The sequence below is a fragment of the Candoia aspera genome, chromosome 4 (assembly GCF_035149785.1).
Source record: "Candoia aspera isolate rCanAsp1 chromosome 4, rCanAsp1.hap2, whole genome shotgun sequence".
Classification (NCBI taxonomy): domain Eukaryota; kingdom Metazoa; phylum Chordata; class Lepidosauria; order Squamata; family Boidae; genus Candoia; species Candoia aspera.
In genome coordinates, this window is record NC_086156.1 from 92,122,191 (window position 1) to 92,134,354 (window position 12,164).

Sequence of the window (12,164 nt, forward strand, 5' to 3'; positions counted from 1 at the left end):
ATGCATAATGAAACCACAGTTCCTTACTTTCTGCTCTTGGAATCCTCAAAAGATCGGCATCTGCAGCTTCTACACTTCTACTTATTCTTCATATTATACCTGGCAACTGCAACAGCAAATCTTCTCGTCATCTCTGTAGTAGCTTTTGACCATCAACTGCGTAGGCCAATGTACTTCTTCCTAGTGAATTTGGCTGTGCAGGACCTGGGCATTGTTTCAGTCATTGTACCCAAATCCATGATTAATTCCCTCATGGGCAGCAGAAACATCTCTTATTTTGGTTGTGTTGCTCAAGTCTTTCTCTTTATCTCCTTCGAAGCTTCTGATTTCTCCCTCCTGACAGTCATGGCCTATGATCGATATGTTGCCATTTGCAATCCACTGCACTATGAGATGGTGATGAATTGGAAAGCCTGCACCAAAATTGTGATTCTGGTGGGGGTTACAGGTCTTCTCTATGGAATGTTGCATACCACTGCAACCTTTTCCATCCCTTTCTGTTCTAATGTTGTCAACCAGTTTTTCTGTGAAATTCCACAATTACAAAAGTTGCCTTGCTCTGGCTTCAATCTAGTTGAAGTTGGAGTTCTTGTAACCAGTTTGATTGGAGGATTAGGTTGTTTTATTTTGATTATTGGGTCTTACATCATGATCTTCAAGGCAGTGTTGAGAATCCCTTCAGTGAAAGGAAAGCAGAAGGCCTTTTCTACTTGTCTTCCCCACTTTATAATCTTTTCCATGTTTTTGGTAACTTCATGCCTGGCCTACCTGAGACCTCCCTCTAACACCCCAACTTACTTAGATGTAGCATTCACCGTCCTTTATTCCTTACTTCCACCCCTGATCAATCCAATCATCTATAGCATGAGAAATAAGAATATTAAACTTGTCCTCTCTAAAATGTGGCGGTTCTGACATTTTCTTTCAGCTATGTTTTCTATTTGATTATCTTCTCATGGAACTTTCTATGCCTTTTGCCTTCAGTTTTCTCAGGAAGGGAAAACAATTACTAAGGGAAACCCTGATGAGATACATATAGAGCCTTATCATCTCCTTCTAGATCAATGCTAGCCCTTGAGAAGCTGGTAAACTACAATCCCATATCCTAAGTCATTGCCATTCCAATCGTGTGGATGTCAGGAGAGGAAAATGACTGAGAAGAGCTAGAACAATATGTTTAATTGATTATTTTAGAGATGAAATATATATTTACACTATTGAATGGCTCAGTTTAAAAACCCATGTTTGTGTGTACCTGCCTAAGTTGTCTTTAATAACATTATTACTTTGGCCCAGTTTAGTTCTGCTGTAGCTGTTTTAAAAAATTATGTGGAAAATAAAATAGAATGCAATTTATCTAAGTTCATTTCTGGACAGTTCATAACACTTAAGCATTTGTTATTTGGGCTCTCTGGTCCTGATGTCATTGCTGTCTCTCAAGTTCTCCAATACTAATTGGGATCTAAGCTGTCAATGTACTTTTATTAAAAGCAGAAGTGTATAAAATTTACATGATCTTTTTTGGAATAATTAGCTGGAATGCACTACTTCTATGAAACAATGGAAATTATCATAAAGAATGTGGAATTAATTTCCTTTGAACTTAAAACAAACTTGCTTTACAGAAAATAAGTTAGTTAAGGCCACCCTAGAGGTGGCATACATTTGGTCCAAGTGGTGATTAACACCTTGTTGCAGGAGGGGGTTGTGTTGCGTGCCTTTAAGGAGGCAGCGGTATCCGCTTTTCTTAAAAAGCCATCCATGGATCCAATTATGTCAGGCAATCAAACCCATCCTTCAACCTCCATATTTTAGAGATGGTTGATGAGTATGTGGTAAGTACTCAGCCTCTGAGGGCCTTGGAAGAAATTGATTATCTGGATCCTTTTCAGTCAGGGTTCAGGCCAGGTAACATCACTGAGAAAGTGTTGGTTACACTTGTAGATGATCTGTGGAGGGCTTGGGATGGGTGTAGTAATCCATCCTGGCTCTCCTTTCACCCTTCCTCTTCAACATTTACATGAAGCTATTGAGAGAGGTCTGTCAGACTCCCTGATCAAATGTTCCCAACACATCTTATCGGACTCTCATCCATCTTCAAGCAGCCCATGTCAGACTGTGAGTCACCAGCAGGAGGGGGAGTTGGACTGGAGTGTGAATCATTTTGTTTGGGCTAGATGCTTCTTGTCCCAAGGTCAATGGGCAGAAAACCCTTCAAGCCATCTGCTGGCATGAGGAGGAAAAATGCATAAGGTAGTAGGGGGGAATTAGAGTCTTCTGTGATTTTAAACTGTAGAATGTGTGGGAAATGCCATTCACAACTTTTATTCTGTACTGAATGCTTCGCTTCATTAAACAGATTTATAAGCATCCTCTTATGGGTCATGATTGAGTGAAAGCTCGAGTGACCAGTCTTGGCATAAAGTTGCAAATCTCTAACCTGTGACTGTACCTGATGACTACTGTTCCCAATTGAGAGTCAAGGGACATGTCTGACATGTCAAAATTGAGGTTGAGGGAACACTCGTTGTTGGAAGACATCAAAGTGACCATTCAATATGTTCAGGGGCCGGAGCCAATGATGAAGAAAGGATGGGAACCAGGCAGCGATGAGACAGAGGAGTCAGAGGGCATGAAGGGTTACATTGCCAAGCTAGAAACAGAGCTCATTACCCCAGACCTGGCCCAGGGATCCTGAGGTGCCAAGCCCTGGTCCTCCACTAAAGGGGGATTGGACTCTGGAGAGACAGATTGGTCAACATGCAGAGATCCAAGCTGGGCTACTCCAACAGGCAGTGGGACAGCACAGGGAATACATGTCCCTATTGACACCCATATTCTTGTGAGGCAAACCAAGGGGACTGAGAGTGAGAGAGGGGCAACACCACAGCAAGTTCGAGGCTTGGAGGCTCAGATGGATGCAATGGAGGAGATGTTGCAGCACATGTTGAAAGACTTGGATTATCTGGTGAGTCAACAAGATAATGTATCTATAACAGGCTCAAGGAGATCCTCCTCTGAGAGAGGTGTGGGGCCTCAGCTGTCACCATCACCAAGACCACAAACACCTCCACCAGTACCCAGAAGGAGTGGGAGGCAATCAGTGACCTGGGAAGAACAAGTATCTGGGCATGGGAGACTGCCTCCTGCCCAAAATGTGCCCAGGGAACTCCAAGTTAAATTTAATGGGGATCCCCAACAACTTTCCTTCTTCATGACAAATGTATAGTAGGAGCCAAACTGAAGGGGTCCACAGCAGATTGGTATGTGCAACTCCATGATGCTATGATGCCAGACTTGGACAATTTTAGAGATTTCATGAGAGCCTTGAGGAACAGGTTCAAAGATCCACTTGATAAATGGAGAGCAAAGACAGCTCTGCAGCAGCTGAGGCAAAGGGAGAAAACCATAGCTGAGTATGCCATGGAATTTAAAGCCCTGGCAGGGAAGGTACCAGACTGGTCTGAAGCCATGAAGGCTGACTACTTCAAGGGAGGTCTGCAGCCCGAGGTTCGGTGCTGGGTTCTGGACCAAGGAGACCCTCCCACTTTGCAGGAGTTGATCTATCTAACAGGAGAGGTGGAGAACACCCAATACCAGTTATGCCAGCAGCTGAGAGCCCAGGTGATCAGCAGGAACACTGTGGCACCCAGCCAGTTGTATTCAGGACCGAGGAGGCCCTCCAGAAGGAGTGATGATGAGAGAGAGAAGAGATGGAAAAAAGGAAGCTGCTACAAGTGTGGCAAAGATAGACACTGAGCTTCTGAGTGCCCCCATGGAGGATCAAGTGCAGCTGCAAATCCGTGGGAAAGTGACCAAGTCTCCACCAGGCCAGTGCAAAGGATCAGCAGCTACCACCATTGGGTGCAAGGATGACCTCCTGGACCTGCTAGAGGATTCCAGAAAGGACACTGATGAGGAATTTCCCCAGCTGGTGGGAAATGAGAGGCACCTGTTCTGAAGCATGCCAGTGAACTGATGAAGGTCCCTAGGTGCAACAGCTCCACCTCAAAGGAGGAGGATGAGGAAGACCCAATGGTGAGTGATGATTGTTCCACTTTGCTCATTAAAGTTGAGATAAAAAATTTAAGGACTAAGCATAAGGCAAACCTAACAGCATGCTAGATTCTGGGTGCACTAAATGCTTATTTCACCCAGCCCTCATTACCACCCCGAACTTAAAGGTAAAGGAACTAAAACAGCCCATAATGTTTACCCAGATGGATGAGTCCGTTGCCAATGGGGGACCAGTAGAATTCCACACAGAGACTGTTGCCATGCAGATAGGCCACAAAGAGACTTTGCAATTCATCAAGGTCCCTATAGCCAATTACTCCATAATTCTGGGTTTACCTTGGTTGAAAAGCAGGAAGCCCCACATACAATGGGAAACAGGAGGATTGAATTTTGTTGTTGGGTGCTACGCCCATCTGGAGGCAGAGGTGAAGCATCCTCCCAGCCAATTCACAGGGACTTTAGTACAGAAATGCCAGGTGCTGAATGTTGAGTCTGACTCCTCAATCCCCAACCAATATTGGGAATTTTCTGAGGTGTTTGATGAGAAAGAATCAGACCAGCTGCCACCCCATAGAAAAACTGATTGTGCAATTGAAATTGACCCGAATGTGAAGCTCCTGAAACCCAAAATGCATGCCATGTCTGGAACAGAAAAGAGAGTATTGAGGGAGTTCATTGATAAGAACCTAGCCCGGGGCTTCACTGAGCTGGCAAACTCCCCAGTGGCTGTTCTGGTCCTATTCAGAGCCAAGAAGGATGGCTCTTTAGGACTGTGTATGGATTATAGAGGATTGAATGCCATTCAATAACTAATCAATACCCTCTCCCACTGATGAAAGATATGCTGTCCCATCTGTCGAAAGGGATTTTTTTTTTACCAAACTAGACCTCAGAGAGGCTTATTTTTGGATCAGAATTACAGAGGGAGATGAATGGAAAACTGTACTCAATTGCCCGCTAAGATCTTACCAATATAAAGTTCTCCCATTTGGTTTGGCTGGGGTCCCAGGAGTGTTCATGCAACACATCAATGAAGTTTTGCATGATCATTTATGTAAAGGAGTGTTGGTTTATTTAGATGACAACTTAATCTACATGACAACTGAGCAAGAGCATGTGAACTTGGTAAACAAGGTGCTCCAAAAACTTTGAGATGTACAGCTCTATGCTAAGCTCTCCAAATGTGAATTTCATAAAACTCAGTTAGATTATTCGGGCTACTGAATTTCAACCAAGGGCATTGAGATGGATCCGACAAAGATCCAGGACATTGTAGCATGAGAAACCCCCCACCCACCCAAACCGGACAACAATTCCAAAGCTTTCTAGGGTTTGTCAATTTCTCCTGACAATTTATCCCCCAACTTTCCCAGACTGTGCTGCCCCTCACCCACTTGTTAAAAATGAGGGCTAGAGGAGAAACGTGCAAGGTGACTACCCCAAGTCCCTGCTTGCACTGGACACTGGATTGCCAAGAACCTTTTGCAAAATTTTCATTGCAGAACCCGTTCTAAAGCACCCTGATCCTGATAAATTATTTATAATTCAGGCTGATGCAAGTGACCAAGCCATTGGAAACGTACTCCCCCAAAAGGATTCTAATTAACCCCCTCACCCTTGCACCTATTTATCTCATAAATTTTCCGATGCTGAACAGTGCTGGCATGTGTGGGAAAAAGAAGCTTTTTTTCTAAAAAATGGCTCTACTAACTTGGTGTCACCTGATAGAAGGGGCCCAACATCCATTTGCAGTGTGGACTGACCACAGAAACCTGCAGGCATTATGTACCCCCCGGAAACTAAATGGGAAACAATTGTGTTGGGTGTAATTCTTCAGCCATTTCAACTTCACCTTGAATTGTTTTCCCTGGGAAGAAAAGTGTCTTGGCAGATGTTCTATCTTGCCTGCCCCAGCTTAACAGTCAACAGACTGAGGTAAGTGACAATGAATTCTCTGCCAAACAGCTTGAAATGGTGTCCATAATGCACAAACTAGCAGCAGCACCAAAAGTGAAAGTGCAACCTGACTTGAAACAAGAATTGCTCCAGGCAGTTGCCAATGATCCTTGGCTATTTATTTATTTATTGCTCAAATTTAGCCACCGCCCATCTCCCCCAGTAACAAAGCTGCTCTAACTGAACTTGACAGCTTCTGGTATTGCAATGACAAACTGTATATCCCTAGCATTTTGTGTGTCAATTTTGCAGAGGTCCTATAATGATAAATCAGCAGGGCATTTTGCTTTCACCAAAACACTCCACCTAATTAGGAGGCAATTTTGGTGGCCCACTTTAAGAACTGATGTAAAAACCTATGTAAATATTTGCCCTGTCTGTCTGCAAGCCAAACTAAAAGGGGGAAAACTCAAGGATTGCTTCAGCCAGTAGCTAATCCCTCCAGACCCTGGAAGGATATTGCAATGGACTTCATTGCTGATTTACCCAACAGTAAAAATAAAACTGTCATTTGGACTGTCATTGATTTATTTTCCAAGCAAGCCCATTTTGTCCCCTGCTCCAAGGTCCTAACAGCACCGCAGCTCGCCAAGCTTTTTCTACAACATGTCTATCAATTGCACGGATGTCCTGAATGTGTCATTTCAGCTCAGGTGTACAATTTACCTCAAAATTTTGGAAATCTTTTTTGCAATTAATTGGGGTGCAACAGTCCTTAAGCTTATTGCACCATCTGCAAATAGACAGGTTGACTGAATGAGCCCAGTCTACTCTAGAGCAATTTTTATGCTGCTACATCAACTTCCAGCAAGATGACTGGGTAGACCTACTCCCTTTTGCTGAAGTGGCATACAACAACTCAGTACATCAAAGCATGAACTTTAACCCTTTCCAAGTTGTTTCCAGTCAAAGTTTCGTTCCCATTCCCAAGCTGCCAGTAAAACTGCCTAGCCACTGTTCTGCAGCTGATTGGTGCGCCCAGGTGGCATCTAACTGGCCTGTGATTAAGCAAGCTTTAACAGAAGCCCAACAAACTTATAAAAAATTTGCTGATCGCAAAAGACAACCAGAATGGAACATGAAAGTGGGTGATAGTCTATCTTTCTACAAAATACCTTAAATCACAACAGCCTTCTAAAAAGCTGGGTCCAAAATTTATTGGACCCTTCCCAATTGTGAAAATCATAAACAAGGTGACTGTTCAGCTCAACTTGCCTCACAATATTAAATGTATTCACCCTGTCTTTAATTGCACCTTACTGAAATCTGCTTCTGAATCATCTCCCTGTCACCCGGGTCCTGCTCCACCCACTCCCATCATGATTTATAGTGAACAGCATTTCAAAGTTAAAGAACTCCTAGACACTTGCTTTCATCATGGTGCTTTATAATACTTAATTAAATGGAAACACTTTTCTGACCCTGAATGGGTTTAGAGCCACCATGTCCAGGGACCTCACTAACCCATAAATTCTACGCAAAATACACTGACAGTCCTTAACTTCAGAGAACTTCCCTTTCTCTCCTATTTTCTTTCACATTCTATTGTACTCCTCTTAATTTTTGTCTAAGTATTTTTTTTTTTTTCTGGAGGGCAGTATATCAGACTCCCTGATCAAATGTTCCCAGAAAATCTTTTCAGATTTGCACCCATCTTCAAGCAGCCCATGTCAGACTGTGAGTTGCCAGCAGGGAGGGGAAGTTGGACTGGAGTGTGAATCATTTTGTTTGGGCTAGATGCTTCTTGTGCCAAGGTCAATGGGCAGAAAACCATTCAAGCCATCGACTGGCATGAGGATGAAGGGAGCAGACCAATGGGGGAAGTGGGGTGGGGATTAGAGGCTTTTGTGATTTTAAACTGTAGAATGTGTGGGAAATGTCATTCACAACTTTTATACTGTACTGGATGGTTCACTGTATTAAACAGATGTATAAGCATCTCCTTATGGGTTGTGATTAAGTGAAAGCTCAAGTGACCAGTCTTGACAAGGTCATCCAACAAGACAGGGTATGCTATCAATGGTATGCTGATGATACCTGGTTTTACATCTCCAGTCTATTTGGTTTTGGTCCCCTAGGTCTGGTAAAGTATCACCTCTGACTCTTGCAGGGTTGCACTCCCTCAGAGCTTCTGCACAATTTGGGGTTCCTCCTGGACTTGTGCATCCTGCTCAAGGAGTACGTGGTAGCCGTAGATAGGGGTCCTTAACACAGATTCATATTTTACACCAATTGAGCACATTCCTTCATCAGGAGGCTTTGCTTACAGTCACTCACACCCTGGATAATTCCTGACAGGATTATTACACTGTGTTGTTTGTGAGGCAGCCCTTGAAAACCATCCAGAAATTACACCGTGGTCCAGAATGCAGTGCATCTGCAGTTTTGAGTGCCCCAAGTTTGTTCATGTTACGCCACCACTGTGTGAGCTGCACTGTCTTCCAGTTTCTTTCCCAGTGCACTTCAGGCTACTGGTTATTGACTTTAAGGCCCTGAATGGCACAGGGCCAGGTTGTTTGAAGAATCTCCTTTTCCTGAGGGAATCTGTCTGCTCTGCCAGTTCCAATACAGTGGGTGTGCTCCATGTCCTTCCACTTAAATGTCACCATCTAGTGGGACCTAGGTGGTGCTCCATCTTGGTTAATGCCCAGACCCTTTGGAACACCCTTCCCTATGAAGTCTGGTAGGTCCCAATGTCCTTCTGCCTTCTGAAAAACCTTGAACACCTTGTTTCTCCCACAAGCATTTGGGACGTGTGTGGCTGGAGCCTAGTAAAGATGTTTGTCCCATGTGAAGTGTGAGTTGCTTTTAGGGGTCTTGGGAGATGTTACACTGGTTTCTATGCTTCTAACTGTTTTCATTATTGTTTGTGAGCTGCCCAGGGTTATGATACATAAGATGTGGCTATATAAATTTTAAAATAACTAAATAAGCACTCAGCACACTCTCCCAACAAAGTAAATATCAGGCTGAAGACAAAGTGAGAGAAATTTGAGAACATATTTAATACGTAGGCTACCATGACAAAGTCTGGCCCTAAGTCACCTAGCTGGCATTCATGCCAAAGTAGGACTAGAACTCACAGTCTCCTGGTTTCTAGCCTGGATCCTTAACCACTGGACCAAACTGGCTCTGGTCTAGTGGCTAAGGTGCTGGGCTAGAAACCAGGAGAGTGTAAGTTCTAGTCCTGCCTTAAGCATAAATGCCAGCTGGGTGATTTTGGGCCAGTCACCTCTCTCAGCCCAACTCATCTCACAGGGTTGTTGTGGGGAAAATATGAGGAGGAAGGAGTATATGGTAGGTTTGCTGCCTTGAGTTATTTATAAAAAAATAATAAAGGTGGGATAAAACTTAAATAAATGAATAAATAAATAAATATAAAACATTTCAGAAAAGAGATCTGGAAACTACTGTATTAGCATAATATGAGGTCCTACCAGCATTCCTGACTGCCCTCTCTTAGAACCTCTTTCAGTAGAACCAAAAAATCATAAAACAGTGGCTTTCAGTCTGAACATTGACTCACTCAGGTTCCTGAATTGCTAGCTCAGCTTGACTTTTGATGAGGGAGTCTGAAGGAGACTCAGACTCCTGTTTGTGATGTCATGCTGATGCTCTCTACCTGAGTAGGAGGCACATCTATTGAGACTTTGTTCTCATGTCAGTCGCCTGGAGATCAAATACAGCCATGGTAACCTCAGCTGGATGCTACATAGCTGAAGAAGAAAGGCTTTGCAGAATGAGGTCATGAACCTCACCCTCCCTTTTAAACTCTAAACATTCTTATTTTTTTTCTTTATTCTTCTAATAAGCTTATGAGATTTCGATTAGGTACATTTATCCTCTCATGTTTATATATAAGCTCTGATCTGTGACTGTAAATCATCATCATCATCATCATCATCATCATCATCATCATCATCATCATCCATTTTATAGCTATTATTTGTGAACCTAACAGCCTTGTCAGTGCAGTTGCTCTCCAAGCCATGAATATAGAAAATTATTTCTTTTCACTCCTTGTTTTCAATAAGGAACTGTGGTAACAACCCATATGTGGGGTTTTTTTTTTTCCTTTTCAAATGGCAATTATTTCCTGTAACCCCAGGCAAAAGTGACTTTGAAAAACTACCACAGCATAGGTGTAGATCTAATAGAAATTCAGTAGGAATGGAAAGAAAACGGAGTTCTCAGTGAGGCATAAAGAATAAAAGGTATATACAGAACAGTTTCTCTTGGTAAAGTATAGAAACATGCTGTTTAATTATAAAGATTATATTACTTGCTTTGTAAAAGATATTTTTCATGTCTTTCAAACATATATATATTAAACATATCAGAAAGACACAGAATGCTGTTACCAATAATAGAAACTATTGATATTGTTATTAAATAACAGATTTCTCAATATGATTACATACTATACTATACTATATTATATTATATTAATATTACAGTAGATCATATGATAATATATAGTGTTGCATAATATCATTAATATATGCATTTCATTTTCCTACAGGAGAGAATACAAAGTCCTTTCTAATAGAACAAGTATAACAGATTTTGTGTCATGAGCACTGATGGTGAGCAGGAGGGGGCCTCTATCAAGGGGGGGAAACCCATGTGTAGTAGTGAGGAGTCGAGCAGCCATTCAAAGAGACACAGAACAGACCAGCCTTGACTTTTGGGGTTTATCTGTCTGGGTTTTCCCACGCTTCTTCAGTTCGTTAGGATTTTCTGTCTAATGTAGCAGTAATAAACACTAGAGACCTATTCCTCATTTCAGCATGGTTCCTGACTAATAGGACATCAAACCTAACAAACTCCTACTCCCATTGAAAGAGGGAGGAACAAAAAAAAAAGGAGAGACATTTGGGAAAATGTCTTCGGAAAACCAGGAAATTCGGCAAGCCATCCAACAACTCACAGCAGCCTTGCAACAACATCAACAAGTAGATCTCCAGATCAGCACATTACAAGCAGCTATGCTACAGCAGTTACAACAACAAGCTCCAACTAACCCACAACCCATGCCAGCAGCAGCAGCAGCAGCTCCGCCAGCAGTCTTGAGATCCCAGGGCTGTTTAACAGAGAAGTTTGGAGGAGAAGCAGGACAGTTGAGAACCTTTCTCACACAATGCACAATGTTTTTCGACAGCAGACCGGTAGAGTTCCCAATGGACTGAACCAGAGTCAACTTCATTTTAAGTCTGCTAAAATGTGCCCCTGGGCTCTGCAGTAGAAACAAAGGGCTCTCTCTCTCCTTCTCCGCCTCTCAGCCTCGAAAATCAGCCTCCTGCTCGCCCCAATCTGCATCGGCTCCTCTGGTCCTGAGTGAGTGGATGCTACGGAGAGAGCTGGAAATCCTGGAAATGCTCTGAGGGCCCTGTTTCTCCCTGGCTGTGTCTGTCTGAGCTCTTCTAGCCTGGCATCTATGACCACAGACAACTGATTTAAGGCTTCTAGGGTAGCTGGTGTTCTCTGGCACACAAATTCATTCTTAATTTCCTCATCCAGCCCCTGTTTGACTTGGTCTTTTAATGCACTCTTATTCCAGTCCAGATCTCCTGCTAACAGCTTGAAATCAGCAATGTAGATTCCCACTCTCTTGTTGCCTTGCTTGAGCTTCCGAATTTCCCAGCTGGCAGTGACCTCTCTGATGGGGTCGTCAAAGTGTGCTCAGAACCCTGCCAAAAAGTTCTGGTAGTCGTTGAGAATCGGGTCATTGTTCTCCACCATGGGAATAGCCCATTTGGCTGCTGGTCCCTTTAGCAGGCTTAGGATGAAGGTGACTCTGGTTCTGTCTGTGGGGAACTCTGCGGGTCTGCTGTCGAAGAACATTGTGCACTGTGTGAGAAAGGTTCTCAACTGTCCTGCTTCTCCTCCAAACTTCTCTGGTAGACTGCCCTGGGATCTCAAGACTACTGGCGGGGCTGCTGCTGCTGCTGGTCGTGCTGGTTGTGGGTTAATCAGAACTGGTTGTTGTGACTGCTGTAGCATGGCAGTTTGTAATGTGTTAACCTGTAGATCTACCTGTTGTTGGTGTTGCTGCAGGGCTGCTGCCAATTGTTGGATGGCGAGCCAAATTTCTTGGTTTTCTGTAAACATTTCCAAATGTCTCTCCTTAAATTCTTGTTCCTCCCTCTTTCGCTGGGAGTAAGAGTTTGTTAGGATTGATGTCCTAACAG

The 12,164-nt window shown here is 43.2% G+C and overlaps 1 protein-coding gene across 1 annotated transcript; it reads left to right on the forward strand.

Moving 5' to 3' along the window:
• LOC134497351 (olfactory receptor 14C36-like) lies at positions 1-915 on the forward strand. The gene has a single exon (XM_063303013.1). It carries the CDS (start codon positions 1-3, stop codon positions 913-915), a length of 915 nt encoding a protein of 304 aa, XP_063159083.1.
• Positions 916-12,164: the final 11,249 nt, after the last annotated feature.

Excerpts from the sequence above, each read along its gene's own strand:
- LOC134497351 (XM_063303013.1), top strand. The coding sequence starts at position 1 with ATGCATAATGAAACCACAGTTCCTTACTTTCTGCTCTTGGAATCCTCA.